Source organism: Eriocheir sinensis, chromosome 35, assembly GCF_024679095.1.
Source record: "Eriocheir sinensis breed Jianghai 21 chromosome 35, ASM2467909v1, whole genome shotgun sequence".
In the NCBI taxonomy this organism is placed as follows: domain Eukaryota; kingdom Metazoa; phylum Arthropoda; class Malacostraca; order Decapoda; family Varunidae; genus Eriocheir; species Eriocheir sinensis.
The window spans coordinates 8,176,846-8,197,357 of record NC_066543.1 but is presented as its reverse complement, the minus strand read 5'-3'; the positions used below and the strand labels follow the sequence as shown (position 1 = coordinate 8,197,357).

At 38.1% G+C, this 20,512-nt stretch overlaps 1 protein-coding gene across 17 annotated transcripts in view; it reads right to left on the bottom strand.

Annotated features, from left to right (window-relative positions):
• Positions 1-789: 789 nt before the first annotated feature.
• LOC127007353 (protein lin-10-like) overlaps positions 790-20,512 on the bottom strand; it is a 91,292-nt gene continuing 71,569 nt past the window's right edge. For 16 of the 17 annotated variants that reach the window (XM_050878218.1, XM_050878230.1, XM_050878217.1 and 13 more), the window contains 9 exons: positions 18,998-20,038; positions 14,795-14,881; positions 13,658-13,819; positions 10,129-10,311; positions 8,949-8,969; positions 8,230-8,442; positions 7,032-7,151; positions 5,177-5,317; positions 790-5,004 (listed from right to left, as the gene is read on the bottom strand). In XM_050878218.1, coding sequence (XP_050734175.1) covers positions 4,933-5,004; positions 5,177-5,317; positions 7,032-7,151; positions 8,230-8,442; positions 8,949-8,969; positions 10,129-10,311; positions 13,658-13,819; positions 14,795-14,881; positions 18,998-20,038 — 2,040 coding nt within the window. In that variant the 3' untranslated portion in view covers positions 790-4,932. The remainder of the gene's footprint in view (positions 5,005-5,176; positions 5,318-7,031; positions 7,152-8,229; positions 8,443-8,948; positions 8,970-10,128; positions 10,312-13,657; positions 13,820-14,794; positions 14,882-18,997; positions 20,039-20,512) is intronic. The other variant, XM_050878216.1, reaches the window with a different exon arrangement.

Genomic DNA, 20,512 nt, shown 5'->3' with positions numbered 1-20,512 from the left:
CGTGTGTCACATACAGCCATGCTTGCTTGTTTTCTGCCATCCCTACACAACACAGAGCTACCTGGATGCATGTTTCATAAACAGTTGTCAGCTTACTCCACAATTATATGCTTGTTGGGTAGACGGTTGAACTTAGTAACCATCACAAAGCAATGGTGAATAACAGTAACAGCTGTAATTTTCTATTCACAGAGCTATGATTGCATACTGGAGTAAATATTAGTCATAAATCATCTTATTCTTACAAGTACTGGGTCATACAGTGAAGCATTAAGAAAAAATGATGATTAGAGTTAACATGACCACCATGGAAATGATGGGCAGCCTTTGAAAGCTCTGGGCAAGTTCTATGATGAAATGCTTAGACTGCTAGAGGTCATGTTAAGAGATTAGAGGGGAAGATATCATTAACTAAAAACAAGTTATAACAGAGCCAAGAAGACAATAAAAGCAATAGGAGTGAGATGAAAATAAAAAAGTTATTAATTACAGGACAGTCTAAGCAAATGGTTTGCAGTGGATGGATATATTTGTCTTAATGTCAAGCCAGTCAACCAGATGATACACGTTTGCTGACAGAGTGGTATGCAAGTGACTCCTTTTCCTCAGATACATCTTCAAAGTTTGTCTGTGTAAAACTTTTTTCTTACTTAAGGTACTTCAGGTTGCTTTCTCTTTCCCTAAAATCCCCACTGAAAATCTGTCTGAGGAAATAGGAATGAAAAGGGAAAAAAGTAGTAGTTAATAAAATTACTTGTAAGAAAGCATGTAGGGCAATTAAACATGCTGTTAACAACCCTTTTATTAAGAACTGACTGGCAGAACAGACGTCAGTAGGTATGGCACACAACGCAGTCACATCACAATAATTTCCTAATGTTATTAATGATCTTATCCTTTGGTTTCTGTTATTGATTTTCCATGATACACATAGTAAATCATCACACAGTCAATACGTCCAAGAGGTTACAGGTGCTAAACTGGCAAAGCCTGTGTACAGTCTATGAACACTCACTCTCTCTACAGTTTGGTCATCTGTCATTGGCTAAGCTTTCATAATTGTTCTCATGTTAGCCAGTCACTTAGGGTGGCGAGTCACAAGTAAATGTCATTGGTAAGCTTGTGAACTTGTGCTGTGAAGCTGTCTAGGTACAGTGAACCCCATAACCCTGGGTCTCCATGTGATGATTGGAAACATACCTAATTATTTCCTAAGAAGAAAGAGTGTAAGGTAGGCAAATTTGAAATGAGACTGTAGTTTAAAAAAAATATTGCATAGCTTGGCTGCAGTGCATTATTTTTCTTTCCACTATGATCTGCTCTAAGGACTGGGACAGTGGTTATTATGAAAGTCTAGCAGGAGACCTTACACCCTATCTTACATATTTATAAGACACAGTTTCCAGTTGATACACAAACTTTTTTGCCTAGAGATGAAGAAAATTTTCTTTTATACTAATAGTACAGTATTGTAAGATGAATTTATTATAAGCCAAGGACTGGGTTGCTCCTACTATTGGTTAACCATTACATGATCGAGCCATTTAGCAACAATGCGTTTTCCTCGCCAAGGAACTCTGTCATTACGACGCCTCTCCTCACCTTTGCCTTGGGGCTCGTGGCTACATGTCAAAACTTTCATAAATAATGTTTATTACAAAATTAGTATATTCTTATAACCTAAACATTTTATTTTCAAATTGTTCAGCTGTACACATAATTTTGACTAGCCACTTGATATAAGTTAAAACAACAATGGATATTAAAATTTGAATATGTTCATCATATTTCTGCCTGTAAAACAAATGCCTAGATATTTATGAAGTGCTTGCTAGCAAGGACAGACCCATTTGGGAAGACCAATTTTGAAAATAACTAACCAGGTTTTTAACATATTCAGCACTTTGGAAAACAGCTTGTGCATATAAAATGTAAGAGGGTTATAGTTCTCTTTTTCTCTATCTCTTTCAAAAAGAAAAAAAATAAGTAACTGAAATTGGACTTGGTAAATACTGAACGAAAGCAAGGCTACTTGTGTTTTACTGTTATGATGAAAAAGTCATATATATATATATATATATATATATATATATATATATATATATATATATATATATATATATATATATATATATATATATATATATCATATGAATTTATATATACCTATTTATTCATTTATGCTGTACAGATATATCACTACCTTGATAACTTATTGTTATAAGACTTGCATGTACACTGTACATCTTACCTGCTCTTCCAAATCAGGCACAAAGGCAACACAGTATGCATGTGGACTACTGGAACAGACAAGTGGCCAGCACATCAGCCGTCATGCTGCTACACTGTGTCAATGCACCTTTAGAAGGAAGTCTTGGATTAATACCTTTCATTCATTACACAGTTTTTTCTAATCAATAAAATAAAGCAAAACAAGCTTCTACAATAAAGATGCACTCACATATTATTAGGTACAAGTTGTTGACTACTAACAACTGTGTAACCTGACACACGATGGCCTGAGTGGCTGGTTCGTTAGTGCCTTCCAGTGGCCCACTGAACTCCACCAAGCTGACCGGCCCAGGTAACAAAGGTTACAAAGTATGTATATGATATGCTTCTTTTATAATTCATCATTAGAAATGAAGAATCAAAAATCATTTATTTCAAACTCCTCAGTTCCCTCCAGGAAACTATAAAGGAAAAATACATTGAAGTTATATAATAATGAAGATGACAATTCAGCTTTACTCTCCTCTTAATACATTTCCTTTTCCACACAAAAGTAAGTTACAATTCTGAAATATTGGATACTTGTGCTTTGGTTGAGGACATGATGCATTTGTCTGTAATTTAGGATTACATTACCAGAAGCTGCATGTGTTCCAACAGTAGTAGCATTAATGATAATGATCATAATATTACTGATGATGATAATAATAATAATAATAATAATAATAATAATAATAATAATAATAATAATAATAATAATAATAATAATAATAATAATAATAATAATAATAATAATAATAACAACAATAAATATAATAATAATAGTAATAATAACTGAGGTGTCACGGACCAAGTGTAGTTCCGTCGTCTGAATCATCACAATTCAGCAGAGAAGGAACATTTTCAGTCCAATATAAATGTGAGTATCAAAACTAGTGTTTATGTCATGTTCTAGCAAGTCATTTTATCTCCTTTTCAAAGCTTCACAGATTTTCAAGCATACTTATGAACACCTTATGAGAGAGTGCTTTCAGATTTATGGCAGCCAATCACTGTAACTGTTCCTAGCTAAGGTTTCAGATTTGGTAATTTGAAGGCATTTTTGCATATATATATATATATATATATATATATATATATATATATATATATATATATATATATATATATATATATATATATATATATATATATATATATATATATATATATATATATATATATATATATATATATATATATATATATGCTATTCCAAGAATCTGGAAAACCAGTTAAACCAGTTATACATCAAAATAACATACATAGCCTAAATACACTTCAAATCACATTCCCTTTTCAGTGTCATGCCTTTTCCTGTGCATGCCATTCAGTTAAAGCACAGCCTGAAGCTTGAATATTACTTAACTCTTAGACAGACATGGCTAGTACATTTTCAATACAGTGCTCAGCCAACTTAAGAAGATTGCCTCCCTCATCATGCATTGGTACGTGTCCAACACCTGCACCGCATCTCAGGAGCAGAGATGTTCAAGCTTTACCTCTTGTACCTAAAACAGCTTACATCACTTTAAAATTTTTAAATTTTGATCATGCCCATAAGAGGATTGAACATTTGTCCTGATATATGCAAACTCAATAATCTGTTCCACAATTTTTTATAATCTTGGGGCTGGGATCAGCTAACAAGTGACGTCCGAGGCAGCCGGTCTTGCCACTGAGCGACAGTGAGTAGTTTCTTGACACTAAATGTTGATCTTCTTTCTCGACAGCACAACAGTGACATTTAGTAATTATCTTACTGGTCTATCTGGATGGTTGCAGAGTGGAATCATGCTGGAGAAATCTGTTATGCCATAAATTGTATATGAAATTAAAAGTAGTTATAATGATTTAAACTATCTTTTCATAAATGATCAATTTACAATATGATTATTGGCTAAAACAAAAACAGTTCATGGTAAGTAGCTGAGATATTACTATTGATAATTATGGTGCCTTTTATAGTTTTCATTGACATTTATTTTGTAAAAAGAAAATTATTTGCAACATGTTTAACTTTAGGGATATTTTTCAAATGAATATTTTGATCAACAACTAATGTAATACCCATTGCTGCAGAACATTGACATGATACTATTTTACAATTAAACTGCTTAGAAGTAAGATAGCCATTTTGAGTAAGGAACTGCTCATGGGATCAGCTGGCAGATGGTATGCCATGCATGTTACTTGCTCACTGTCCAGTTTTCAAAACCTTATCTAGGCTCTACACATCATTGCTATGAAGCAGATTTTAGCACTGCTCAGATACACTTCCAGCTGATCATGTCATGCTGAAAATATCTGATTTTATCAAATTGTCAATGATGAGTGTTATTATAAAGACATACAATCTTAAGTCATGTTTCTTAACTTCTATAATTCAATGTCAATTCAGCAAATTTTCATCCTATTTGATCATCATTCACCTTAAGCCATACTCGACACACACACACGACACTCTAACTTTCCCAAAGTACTCTTGCAGCATAGGGAGAGGGCCATAGTAATTTCAGCTTGCACACGATAATGGAAAGAAGTTGAGTTTCCGCAACTGACAAAGAGAAATACACAACTGAGTCACTGGCTTACACAAGTCCATCCATCCAAGCAGATGAAGTAATATTTTAGTGTAATAAACACACTGGTCAAGAAGCACTATATGTACTGAGGAGTTTCTTGGCCAGTTAAAAGTCGGAAGATTGACGTAGGCATTGTCTTCATTCGAATCTGCAAAATAAAAGTTAGAAACAAGTTAGTGAATCAGTGTAAAACATAAATGGTGATAAATTGTTTTCACATTAAATTTTGTCATTCCAACTTTATTTCACTGATATTTGCATTGAAAATAAGCTCCTGGGATAAAAATATATAGAACTATCAAAGTCAGCACTTCACTCACCTCACCCACAGATGTTGCTAAGAGGTTGACAATCTTCTCGTGGGGAACAGCAACCACTGACTGACTATTGATGTCAATGATGCGGTGACCAACTCTCACTCCGCCTCGCTCTGCTATGCCACCTCTTAATAAGCTGCAGATCTGCAAAGTATTTAGAGTTTTGGTCACGGAGAAAAATGTCAGTGAGGTTTAGTGGTCTCATGACTGGTCTATAACATGTTGGGCAAGATCTTATGATTCATGTTTTGAACTGATATACAAAATGTTACACAGAAACATACTGCTGTTGATATTCCAATAAAAATTATTCTCAATACAGTCTTGACATGTCTTCTCAAGAGAAATATAACAAGAAGTCCAGCAGATGTATATATAGAAAAATATTAAAAAGTAGTGTTGTAAAGTAACAAAGTAAATATACTTGACTTTTCTATCCAGGTAACATTTTTGGAATCTAATAATATTATTTCACTGAAGATTTTTCACACTTTTATTTGAGCACAGTGAGGTGTGCTACAATGAATTAATGAACGTTTATTATCAACAAAATAAGACACCACCATAAATAAAAATACTACAATGAATGCAGAGGAATACAGAAAACTCTCGCTTTTATGGACTCTGATGTAATGAATTTTGGGTTTAATGAACCTTTTGGGCCAGTGTGGTATATGCGGGGATTTAATGAACATGTTCAGTAAGCAAGGTTCGGTTCTGTGGAAGGCCAGGTGAACATGTACATGCAAGTCGATCAGTGGCAGTTTAAACAAAGTCAACCGGGCAGTGCAAGTCTAGTGTCTGCCCGACTGTAATAATTTCTGATCTTGCCCTTCCATGTCTCACCTTTCATCTAATACATCTAATATAATCAGAAATAATCAGACTTAGTGAACATTTCACCCCATATAATGAACAAGGTTCGTTATATGCAGAAAGTTCAGATGCCTCGAATATAACAGATTATTGGATGTAACGTCACCTCCATCCTCAAACTGGTTCATTAAAGCGAGGGTTTATTGTAGTGGTTGCAAAACACCTTGAGCCTGTGAAGTATCAGCATCATGTTTTCACATGTTTTTGTGGTTCAGCAATGCAGTTATGTATCTGCATATTTTGCCATTGGCAGTAAAATAGTTATGCTTTAGATTATTAATTATTAGCAATATCACTTAAAGCATGAGTCAGTAAATTAAAAAAGAAAGTGATGATCTTTTTTAACTTAATTTCCAAGCAATGAAGTGGAAAAGTAGAGTAGATCTAAGGTTTGAGAATGGTATGACCAAATCACCTATCTATACCATACTGAAAAACCAATAAAGAAATAAAAGTACAGAATAGGCAACGGGAGGCTCTAGGCTAAACAGTTCTCCCACATTCCTCTTTCTTGCCCTCCCCATGCTCCTCAAGTGCCCCTAGTTGGCCTCCAAGCCACCTCCCACAAAAAATCACTCCAGCCAGCCTCTTCCTACACATTGTCACATATGACAGTGCCAAACCACTCTCAGGGATTGTATGTTCTACTTTTCATGTTGAAATAGTCACCTTGGAAGTAAAATTGGTGTTATCAGTGTGCCTTTATCTCATTTCCAATCTTGCAAAGACTTGTGCTGTCACAAATGTTTTCCACTAACCATAGAAATTACACAGGAATCAAAACAGGTGTAAAAACAGTGAGCCAAAGGAGGGTTGAGGGGGGCAACTCTCCTACAGAAAAGTGTGAACATATCTTCTGGAATTTGGTGGCAGTGAGTTGCAAGACAGTTCAAATGGGCTGCTGAGATGCATTGAGGTATGTTACTATAACTGATTTAGAGAAAATTATTTACTTTTACAAAAGAGAAGAATGTATACTCACTACACCATTTTGTACAGAAAAGCCTAGCTGATATTTGGTATCAGGTCTCCTGATCTTGACCTCTACAACAGGAGGGCATGGCACCACTGTTAGTTTTACTGCTGTGTTGTATTTTGTGTTCTGGAAAGATAGAAAATTGCTGATTAGTGTCACTGAAGATCATAATAAATGAACATGAAAACAATGTGGATTCTATTAATAATTGGGCTGCTATGATGGAAATCAATTTTCTGTAAGAAAATAATATTACCATCAGATTACCATCAGATTAGGCAAGAAAGGGTCTCAACGTGAATAATAAAGATATGAAAAGTTACCAAAGAAAGGATTGGCCGGTGGAGCTGCTGCGTGCAGATTAATATGATCTGTTGGTGAGAACCAAAACTGGCTGCATGACAGCAACACTGCCACCTCCACTAAATGATGTCTCACAGCCCACTGATCTATAATGACCTTTTTACAAACACCAAGATAGAAAAAGGGAATAAGCTTAGTTCCTCTGTGTTACGGGGGTGTTTCAGCTTTTCAAAACACATGAGAAATTGATCTATTCAGGAAAACATACCAGCCCTGCCCCAACTTATTCTTCAAACAATGTTAGTGAAGGGGTTGGGGCCTGAAACCTCATCAACGGTCAACGGTCAAAATGGAATTACCTCAAGATAAACCCTTTTCTATATGCCTCTCATGGGACATAATAGAATACAGAAAACTTCAGTATCAAAGCCTTAATGATAAAATGTACAAATAAAAAAACAATAATATTATGTTGATGTATATTTAACCTGGTAGCAGAGGGGATCATGTTTCTTAATGGTCCCTCCAAGCAAGAAAAATGAGAAAAAAATCACCCTTCACACATATCACATATCAAAGCATTTGTGATCAGATTATGTATCATCTATTTTGGGGGGTTTATATCATGGCACAAATTTGGCCTGTTGTTGCTACACGGTAAAGCCACAAATTTGGCCCGTCGCTGCTACATGGTAAAGCCACAAATTTGGCCCGTCGCTGCTACATGGTAAAGCCACAAATTTGGCCCGTCACTGCTACATGGTAAAGCCACAAATTTGGCCCGTCGCTGCTACATGGTAAAGCTACAAATTTGGCCCGTCGCTGCTACCGGGTTAATTCACATTCCAGTTTCATACACTTTGTAAATATAATATGCATGGCTTCCAGTATTCTTGCTTACCTTGATATAATTTTGACAGGTTGAAAGTGGGAGCCCCACTAATGACACTCCATTAATGGCAATAATTTGATCTCCTATGTTGAGCTGACCACACTTGGCAGCCGCTCCAGTGGGGGAGAGGTTGGCAATGACCACTGTAGGCACCATGGAGCCCCAGCCTGACTCCACCACCACCACCCCAAGGATCTCACTCTTCATCTTAGGCACAACGACCTGGAAGAAACATTACCATATTTAATGAAAAATTACACACACTCACTAGAAAATGCTAGCTTCTAGTAAAAAATGTTGGGTGCATATCTAAAGCTTACAAAAAAAGCCTTGTTACAAAGCAGGTATGTTTGTACAGTAACTGCCAATACATACAAAGCAAATTAAAAACTTCCTGTTTCATACACAGTTGAAAGGCATGAAATGGCTCTCTACTACCGCCACTCCAGCTCTCTCTGATCACGATGGTAAAGAGTGTCATAGAGACCGCTCACTATGCAAAATTTTACTTAAAAAATGGAACATCATTTTGTAAAGTACACCACTAGTGACATACTTTCTTGAGGCAAAATTATTTCATTCCAGGCAGCTAGATTCTCGCAACATAGCAGAGTACCTAAATATACAGAATTTCTGTACAAGTTTTGTTTTATTATTAAAATTCTTTCACCAAACGTGCTATTGCAAATCTTTATTGTTCCCTTCAAAAGCATTGTTGTCTTACTCACCGTTTTTGAGATATAAAGCTCCTGAGTACGCCGAGGTGGGTGGGGCGGCACAAAAGATTTAAAATGCCCATTAGAATACACTTCTCATGGCTGACTAGTGACCACATTTTGAAAATGATTGGTCAAAGGACTGGGCATGTGGGCACGGTGGGCGGTCAAGATATTACAATTTCCATTGCATTAAACATAAGCTAAATTTGAAGCTTTAAACAAGTGACTCACACATTCTTGAACTAATACATGGTACATAACCTTGAGCGCAACACAAGAGTGAACTTAAATAAGCTTTGCCTCAATGCATCTTCACTATAGTAGCACAAACACCATTACCTTCATTATCCATTTTATCTCTACAGTTCCCTACAAGAAGCTTTAAAAACCAAAATTTTGTGTTAATAAAGGAGCAAATGTCTACTCTATTCACACTGCAGGATCATAATTTGGCAAGGACTTTTTTTGTATCAATAGTTTTTATGTAGTATCCTAAGTGGTTTCAATGAAATAATAAACAGATTAAACATTAAATACTTTGTTTTCTATATGGTTAAATCATAATGAAGCCTTTGTCACCTGTAACTCATGTCATATTGTGCATGATGTATCTAAAAAAACAGCAACTGACAAATATCTAAGCAAGCTGAAGCTCAAGTAGGACAAAAGTTTGTGGGCACTGAACAACTCTTATCCTTCCTGCCTTCCTTGGTCCTGGACCCTGTGTGCAGGCAGCAGGAGTCTCTCACAGGCATCTGAGGTGTGCCTGGGGCAGTGTCACAGCCCTGCTAGGCTTCACACATGAGCCTTTTACCTGTTGGCTGTCAATCTGCTTGTGCGACTGTGTCTCAAGACTGGCGTGTACAGTGGCTGTGGTTAGAATCCTAGTTATCCATAACATTATGCTTAAAACCTTTAACAGTATAGCTAGCCTTCAAAAGATGAGTGATAGCTGATATTATGCATACTTTGGATTCTGGTAGAAGTATTGCTCCAGTTTTAGTGCAAAATAATATTATGGCACTTACTTAGAGTGTGACATTATCAATTAGCTTGAACGTACTTACACTTCTTATATGATGTGAAATTATTTTCTGAGAAATTTATCAAGAATAGCAACGCATACAAAGCTGGTGATAAGGTCACACGTGTGAAACTGTGATACTGAGGTGAGAGATAAAAACCATACCTCCTTCTGCAGCTCCTTTTTGGCAAACATTTGAAGTTCATCTCCAAATATTTCTTGAGAGTTTAGCACCTCCTGATAATCCATCTCCTTAACAAAGCTGTGATCTTCAATGCCATTTGCCTTTAGAAACTCAAGATATGCCACTTGGAATGCTTGCCCAATGCTTTGAGCAATAAACTGAGCCTGTTGGAAGGAAAATTATCAATGAAAACATACAATAACCACTTACATGGGGAGTACATAGTGAAGTTCAAGTATTAAAAATTCAAAAGTTCTAATTAACAAATAAATAATTTTGCAAATATATACTGGCTTACATGAATGCAGGTGTCAAATAGAGAAATACCATTCAGTGAATATCTGGATAAATACACATTTTTTTACTATTCAGACCCTAAATGTGACAAATAACATCATCATAATCTTCAGCCCTTACTAGTAGATTCCCGAGCCAAGGCCTTTCTTAACGATCTCCAATTTTCTGTGTCATGTTAATATACTGGTACTCATCCTGCTCCAGCACTCTTCATATTTCCTTTCTCCACATGGTCCTCTGTCTGCCCTAAGTTCAATAATTTATGGGTTGTCACTGTTACTCTCATTGCCCATCTGTTATCAGCTTAACACATGACCTGCCCCAGTCCATTTCTTATTCTTAAACATCAATGAAATATCTTTAACCTTTGCATCTTTTATTTTAATCTCTCCTATCTATTGTCAAGCTGCCTTACTGGACCACTCTCCAAGAAGTCCATATGACAGAATGCTCATCAATTTCTATCCCCACACTCCAAGGAAGACGTGGAGAAAGGTGGTGGAGGAAGATATGAGGAGGCTGAACATCACGGAAGAAATGGCTATGGACAGGCAACAGTGGAGGAGGCTCATATCCCATCCAACCCCACCATAGGGAATAAATGGACATTAAATGATGATGATGATGATGATGATGACACTCCCCTCTCAAACATTGTAGCTACATCACATCACATCACATTCCTTGACTTCTATCACCATTAATACCTGCAAAACTGAGGTAATTCCCAAAGAATACAAAAAAAAAAATGTAAGTTTGCCAAATAAAAGAAAATAGCATGGAAAAGCTTGATGATGCATGCATGTGGCTTGGATTGACTATTCTACTACTTTGCCTTTAAAATGAGTGTCAATGCTCATAATTATACTTGTCTACATTAAAGAGGGAATTTTTTTTGTCTTAGTCATCATTCTGCAAATGGTTTCTTTAATTTCAGTTCCCTCTCTTACTAATGAGGAACTAACGGAAATGAAAATAAATAGCAGGGGAGTGTGGAGGAATGAATGGCTGCAAGGGAAAGATACAAAGAATGATTGGCATGCTCGTAACTTGACCTGAAAACATACGACATATTTAGCAACGCTGTGTAAGTCTTTTCTCGGGGGGGAATAGATCTGGGGTCGAGAAGGTGTGGAGTATTGTAAACGTGGCTGGCTGTGTCCGTAGCATTTCCATCACTGCCTAAATATCCCTTTTGGCGATGACCCTCTTTGTTTTGTGGACATCGTAAAGTTGGTGGCATGCTGGTGGAAATCTTGTCATAAACAAAAAACTTCCGCTGATAAGTCTGCTGGTGCTGAATGTGACAAGACGTTTCCAGAGACTTTATCATCATCATCATCATTGTCGTTTAACCCGGTAGCAGTGGGGATCATGTTTCTTAATGGTCCCTCTAAGCGAGAAAAATGAGAAAAATTCATCACTCACACAAACCATTTCAAAATATATATCAAGGCATTTTTGATCAGTTTATGCATCATCTATTTTGGGGAGTTTGTATCGTGGCACAAATTTGGCCCGTCGCTGCTACACGGTAAAGCCACAAATTTGGCCCGTCGCTGGTACCGGGTTAACGTCCATATTTTCCCATTCAAGGTGGGGTTGGACGGGCAATGACTCTCCTCCACATCTGTCGATCCTGTGCTATGTATTCCTCCATTCCCAATTTATTCATATCCTCCATCACACGTCTGCTCCACTTTTTCTTAAGCCTTCCCACTGGTCGTCGTCCCTCAACTCTCAACTCCTCATCCTCATTTAACACCCCCCCCTCTGCCCTTTCCACATGTCCAAACCATCTCAAGCTTCTCTGCCTCAATTTAACAGAAAGGTCCTCAACCCCACACATTTCTGCCACTTCACTGCTTGACCTTCCATCCTGCCACCTCACTCTTGCCATGTATCTCAGCATCCTGCGATCACAACTACACAGAACATCCATCAGTCTGTTCATCAGTGCCCAAGCTTCTGCTCTATACAAAAGAACACATCTCACACAGGCCTTGTAAACCCTTCCTCCTTTCAGAGACTTTATGATGTTCAAATTACACTTAACCCCTTGACTGCAGATTTCCTACAAGAAGACATCACCAAGATACAGGAACAGAACAAAAAGTGGCTGCTACAATTCAATGAAGAAAAATGTAAAGTCATGCACCTTGGGAGAGGTTATCCAGCATACCAATACCACATGGGAAGCACTCCACTATCCACCACAGAGGCAAAGAAAGACCTGGGAGTATATGTTATCAGGCTACCAGTGAAAGCCAAAGCCATGCCAATTGCAGCAGATGGGTTAAAAAAATTCTTGCATAGGCTCCAGAAAGCTGTTGGTAACTTTGTGTAGCAAGCTTAGATGTTGTTTTTTTATTAAATAAGAATATTTTAAAGCTTTTCTTTATAGGGTAATAAAGTTATTTCAGTATATAGTTTCAATCACTCTTGCAAAAGGATGTAGGCCCTATAATTTTTAAAAAGTAGCACATACATTTCAGAGCTGTTCTCTCACTTACATACATCATTTTTTTTATTTTACTGAATTTCAACAAACATAAGGAAGCTGTACAATCGCTGCTGAGATAAACTGTGCCAACTATAATTCTCTATCTTGTATAAGAGCTGAGCTGAGGCAGATGATAAAGTAACATGTGGCATGAAAGCATGTGAGATTTACACACAATCTCTGTGAGAGTGAGAGAGCTATCCAGCTGATCAGGAGAGGCCTGACAAATGCCACTCAGGCACAAGAGGATCATTTCGTATGAACAGACAGTCGAAGACCTTTCCCTAAGTTCTTCACCTACTTTTGTTGGGTAGCTGAAGGTCGTTCATTCCATTATACACTTTTTTTTTGCTTCAGCCAATGAGTAGCCAGCACTCTAGCACAGTCCTCTTTCAAGTCTTGTTTGCTCTTCTACCATAAAATATATATTTTTCTTTTGGAGTTTCTGCATCACTTTTCTACCTCCATTACTGATCAATGATTTCCACAACTCTTGTATCCCTTTTGAAGATTCAAGCTTACCCCAAATAGTTTGTTACTCATCCCACACACCTTCACAAGTTATATCATAGAACGAATCTGATAATTATAATCCCTGCCACAACCCAAGCCCCTGTCCATTAAGTTCATCACATACTGCATCTCATGTCATTATTTCGATCTATGAACTGGTCAAAGAACAAAAACTAAAGCAGTTCTTCAAAACTGACCTCGTCACTCTCAAAGACGTGACAGATCATCTTGGGAGTCTTCTGAATGCCGTTGGTGGCATCATCAGTGGGTAGGACTCTCCGCCGAGCCATCAGCACCACCAAGTCCCCAATGTCTGCGATGTAGGAAATGGTGCGCAGGGCGTGGTCCATCATTATCTCCTGCAATGGGTGTGTCATGGTTAACAAAATATTAACACTAAAAAATGTATATGGCCTCAGTGTTCTTTTGGAAAACAAACAAATACAAAAGCATTCATGTATGTGAAGTAACAGGATACAAATAAGTATGCTGCTTTATGCATCAAAATTAGACAAAAAGTTAAAGGTTAGGCAATATCAGTTTGTAACTGTGAATACATGGCTACAAAACATCTATGAAGGTGGTAAAATGATGACAAACATGAATTTCAGGAAGAATTTCCCAACACTTTTTTTATTTTGCAATCTACTGCACTCCTGGCTCTCTGCCTCTCATGAAATCCAAGAGTCTCCACTCCTCTCTCTTATCCTGTGGAAACTGTCCCTACTCCATGCATGCTGATGTTTTCTTACAAAAACTAAACAATCATGATAATGCACATATGGCAATAAACTATATAAATCCTATCAAATGGTATCAGTTAGATCTGTAAGTAAAGGAACAAATGAATACCCTTTCATTCATGGAAACAATTTTTGAATGATTTAGTTATTTTTGGATTAGGAAGTAGTGTATATTAAGAATCTACATTTTTTAGGAATGTCAAGAAATTCCCTAAACCAAACCCTGACAGGAACAGACGACCACTTGTTTAAAATTTAGCAGATCATAAGAACCAATTTTGTGGGCTTTGAGTCTAGTCCAACAAACACCTCCTTGTGTCTTGCAAGTGTCACTTTGGTCACTGATCCCTAAAACTTGATTGAATGTAAAACAATTCTAGTGAAGCTGGAAAAGTTTGAGTGCTCTTCCTAAAAGTCTTAATGAAGTATAATTGAATGGATAACCCATAGGCAGAGTCTATCTATACTTGGATTTGATATTTCTTCAATGAACTTAGTGAATGATAGTTTCCATAGCCAGTGAACTGCTGGGGCAGTTCATAATAATCAACTCCAAAGTTAATGCAAATCAAGAAGAATGCTGCAGCCTACCTTTAAATCTGTGTTAAGCACCATTATTTTTTCTGTGGAAATGAAGAGGTCCACCTCCGTGCTGGGCTGAGACTCTCCATCGGGCGCCTGGGGAGAGACACCAACATGTCAGGCAGAGGAAGGGGTGGCGAGTGTCACTGCATAATGTACTAATACTTCAAATAAAAAAAATGAAGTCTGATGAAACAATAACATCAATTAGATGAAAATACTCATGTGAGTTGCAATAAGTGTAAAGTACTCAATGCTTAATTTTAAAATCAAGGAAACTTTTTCAAATATTTCTTAATATTTGATATTCCATTTACTATGCAGTGAAAGTTATTATCATGCAAAGTAATTTAAGAATCATGGGAAAACTAATATTTATATAAATGTAAAAAAAGTATATTTTGTACAATGGAAAAAAAAGTCAGTGCAATTATCTTTGGTCAAATCATGTAATATGAATAACTTTGGTTATGGCAAGATACAGATTCAATAAAAAAAAAAGCCCAAAAAGATGACTCAGTGGAATGTATCAATCAGGTCTACAACGAAAAGGGCAGATTAATGCTCTGGAATTAATTATGAAAAATAATCACTGCAATAAAAGGCCCCTCAGAAAGTTCTCATGAAGTAAAAGAAAACAATGACAAGAGAAAACAACAACACTGACCAACAATATAGCAGGACAATAAAATCAAGGCTGCAGCCCAACAACAGTACACTGTGCAGTACATTTTCTCCACCACTGGTGTGCACACTACATCAAAAAGGAACACAAATGCTACCCTACGGATACTAAACATTTAATATAAGCAACAACTGGAGGCTACATAGACAACACTACATAAACAGTGCAATATTATAAATAATTAAAAACTTGTGCTGAGTAAAAGTGGAAAATAACTGACCACATGATAAAAATAGTATATTTTGAATACTGAATGAGGTGTGACTGAATAATGAAAAAAAGTAATTGCGATGAAAGGCAATCCAAAACAAAGAATAAAAAATAATGAAAAAAATAAGTAAATCATATTTTAAACTTAAAGAAACAGACGATGTGCAGCAACATATAAAAAACTACTGTGCTATGTACTTTGTCATACATTTGTGTTGCAGCAACAGCACAAAAGAGGTGGAGTAAAGGTGAAAACCAAACATATATGCAAATTCATCTTTGGACTTTGCATTAAAAATACGCACTCAAAATATGAAACTTCACAGGAAAGATCGCTTAATCAACATACTGACAAAGGCATTCCAAATGCAACTAACAGCCACTTACCAATGCCTACACCGCAGCAGCCAAGGGAGGAACAAGTACAAGGTTAGTGCATTTAAAACATTAATTGATGTTACATACTTATTGGCTAGTCTACAGGTCGCCACACGTAATACCTCTCTGAGGTAAACACTTTTGAACTCGTGTGTCTAGCTTGATTGTTTTAGTCCTTTTATTTACTCTCAGTGCTGAGGGCTGTCACTTTCTAATCTACAACAAAATAGCATGAAGGCTTAGCTGTTATGACTGAGTGATAGTACATTAATGTTACACTTAACTAAGACAAAAAATTACTAGTCAAAATAAAGGGTAACACAGAGAAGCACACTGCACAGGACGGCTGAGCAGGTCATCCCCCCCCTCGCCCCACCCCTCCTGCCGCCGGTCAGGTGACTCGGGCTCACTAGCTCACTAACCTCGAGTTAGGGACATGCAACATACCGTTTGTGTGTGTGTGTGTGTGTGTGTGTGTGATTATATTTTTTTATATAGATACAGAAATACTTGTCTGTGCACGTGTATATTTATGTTATCTATACAGTAAACCTTCACTTTAACGAACCAACTGGGGAAGGAGGTGACGTTATAGCCGATACTCCCTTATATCCGAGGGATCCGATGTTTTCGCATATAACGAACCTAGTTCGTTATATGGGGTGAAATGCTCACTAAGTCCGATCATTTCCGATCATGTCAGATGAAAGGTGAGACAAGGAAGGACGAGATCGGAAGTGATTACGGGCTGCCGGACACTAGACACACACTGTCCGGTGGGCCAAATTTGCTAAGGCCGCCGCTGATCGACATGCGTGCACATGTTCGGCCGCCCTGCCACCGAACCCAACACCGAATCTACCGAATTTGTTCAGCAAATCCCCGAATGTACCGCCATAGTCCATAAAGCTCATTAAAGCCGAAATTCTGTATATCGAGGTCTGTAAAGGCAAGGGTTTACTGTTCATCTATGTTGATCTATCTATCTATCTGTCTACCTCTATCTACCTGTATTCTTATTTTATCTATTCCTGTAAGAGGATTATCCGTTTCCATCTCTTCCTGTCCTCTACGTCTTCCTCTGTCATGCCGTCTGTCCTCATGTCCCCACTCACTACATCCATTAACCTTCCCTTTGCCCTTCCTCTTTTCCTCTGGCCTGGCAGCTCCAGCTCCAGCATACACTTCTCAATATACCCGTCATGTTTCCTTCAGACTTGTCCAAATTATCTGACTCTTGACTATATAATACATACATACATATATATATATATATATATATATATATATATATATATATATATATATATATATATATATATATATATATATATATATATATATATATATATATATATATATATATATATATATATACATATATATATATATATATATATATATATATATATATATATATATATATGTGTGTGTGTGTGTGTGTGTGTGTGTGTGTGTGTGTGTGTGTGTGTGTGTGTGTGTGTGTGTGTGTGTGTGTGTGTGTGTGTGTGTGTGTGTGTGTGTGTGTGTGTGTGTGTGTGTAACACTAAGCTGTACTGATCTTGTATATCATTTAGACAACATAAGCAATGAAATATTGTCATCTTATTTAATTAGAATGTTTTAGTCTTAGCAAAATACACAATATCTCGGCATCACGCCTTGCTGCAGCAGGCGATGCACTACTTGCCCTGACACCAACACTTTCTTGCGCTTCCAGTTTTCTTTTCCTCGGTTTAATATGTCATGTGCATAACACGTTGATTTCTAGCTAGTTCTGAAACTCCTCAGAATTTTCTTAAACGGTGGTCAAATATGTAATAGCTAAATCTTACTGCAAATTACAAATGGTTTCTAATTTTGACTAATGTTTTTACAGTGTGTACTGTAAGTGATGATCTGCTAGCCACTCATTATTCTTAAGTGCCGGCGTTGCCTAAAGACACACTTAGCAGCGCAGCAACCAACACACGCCCGGCGAGGGAGAGTACGGAATGTGCCTGGAGTTGTGGCGCCTCCTGCCACTGTGCAAGGGAGAGGTGTGTGCCTTCTTTATGGGTTTAATTGGCTGTTTTATCAATAATGAAACAGCAGACAATGCAGCAGAAAGTATTATGTTTGTTAACTCAAGACTATATGCTGTGCGGTGCAGCCACGACCAGTGCAATTAGGTGCTACGGTGAGGAAAGAAAATATGTCCAGTGCTCCCGAAAAAAAAAAAAAAAAGAATAAACCCTTCACATCAATCTGAAAAATCGAAAAAAATCCGAAGTTATACATTTTGAGGGCTATGCAATGACTTACAAAGCTGTAACGAAGTTACGGGGACTTTTTAAACTATTCCTTCTGCTATTATTGTCTTGACAGCATGATATTACTATGATGCGGTTGTGAGTGATTGCAGGGTACGATTGCTAACTCTATATCAACGTTTCAATAATGATTATATCATCGTTTATATAATGTTACTATTTGCCAAATTTGTTACTATCAAACAATTCTATTACCCATTTCAGCCCTACAAAAATAGCTAAAGAGCAACGTCATACTCGTACAGCTACTGGAGTACAATTGTTGGTGGCACCTAACAGGGGGCGGCGCCCCAGCCTAACCCTTTTCCGTTGAAAGCTGAGCCACCCTTTCTCTCTACAACAGACGCCCGTTTTCTATTCTTAACCACTAGTGTTTTGAACCAAGCATGGTGGGGGTTATTTTACTGACTATTTATCTTATTTTATTTTATTTAACGTAATTTTATATGCAATACTTTGTATCGTACTATTGAACAATTAACATTCTGTATGTACAGTATTCACGTATGACTGGAATGTCTTGTTTAAAGAGGCTCAACGTCATAAGCGTGCCTTCTTAGTGTACATCTGGGTAATAGGTAATTTATTTATGGTCCAGTCTTGTCACTATGACCAGATGTGACCCACCTTCAGATGAGATACGGCCTCCATAACCATATCCTTCTTGGGCCGCTTGCAGGCAGTCTTCCGTGCCGGCGCTTTACCTGACTCTTCAGCCACATCCACCGAGCCCACCAGTCGTAGGTGGAACACCGTCCCAGCCGGCCCCAGCCCAGGCCCCCCACCCTCCTCTGACACCCAATCGAGGCTCCCCCCGCCTCCATCAGCCTCCACGACCTGCTCGCCGTCCCGCTGCGCCCCGCCACTTGCGCTGGGCAGGACAGTCAGCACCTCAATGCACTGATCTTCACTGTCCATGCTGCTGTGCTTGTCCCCTCCTTCCTCATCCTCTTCTTCATCCTCTTCCTCTTCGTCCTCCTCTTCCTGCTCTTCCTCCTCCTCCTCCTCTTCTTCATCATCGTCTTCATCTTCCTCCTCTTCCTCCTCCTCAGTTCTCTTCATTTGTTGCTGATTTTCTCTACATTCTTCATCTTCCACTTCATCATCATGTTCTCTTTCGTCATCTTCTACTTCATAATCATCATCGCCACCACCATCTGTCGGTACTTCCATCCTTTCAGCGGCAGTGTTAAGGCTGTCTGGGTTCCTAATAGGCTCCTCAAGAACACCTGGAGGGAGAACTCCAGCCAAGGGTACGCCGGGATGAGCTGCCAGGCTGACGTCCCCAACATACGGGGTGGCAAGTGCCCCTTGGTTCACCCGGTGGCCAGGCTTCCACACTTTGCCGTGCTGTGACGAGGCCTCTGATGGGGGGCGGGAGTAGTCTCGTCCCTGGGAAGGTGAGGTGGCAGCTTTGGGCTGTTCTTGTGTCGAGGGAGAAGCAAAGGACTTGACTGTGGTCGCTGCCGTCACGGGAGGGTTCAGGTTCTGGGGAGAGCCATTCCTTGACAAAAACTCTTTGAATGAGTCAGAGTCTCCTGGCGTGAGACGAGAGACGGGGGACTGATGGGGGAGGGGGGAGTGCTTGGGGCTGGGAGATTGTGGGGGGCTAGGGAGGAGGTCTGGGCCGTTACTTTCCGCCAACGCTTCCTTATCATCATCTGCATCCTGACAGGGGAATGTTGTTTTGGTTGGTTCTATAGCTACAACAACACTTTAAGGTGTGAAGATCATCGTTAAAAAAGGCTGAGAGGTAGCTTTAGGGGTAAAGTAATTCTTAGCATGTTGAAAATATGAAAAATGTTTTGTTAGAATGTTTACGATAGGATGAGTAGATTTAGCAAAGAGTTATTATTGCATCTACTGTTAAGGAGGAGGTGACTGGGGACTCTGGTTTACTCTTAAAACAATGGGACAGTTGAAATTATAAGATGCTATATAAGCAAGGCAAAACAAAATAAAATAAACAAAAAACATTAACAAGATGCAAACTTTCAGTATCACTGGCAACTTGATAATAAAGCCTCTGGCTTATATAAACGAGTTATCGGCTGTTAGCCAAGTGGAACATACTGTGTGGAGGGAGCACAGGCTGCCCTCTGGTCAAGCTGGTCACGAAGACACTTGCAGCAAATGACACAC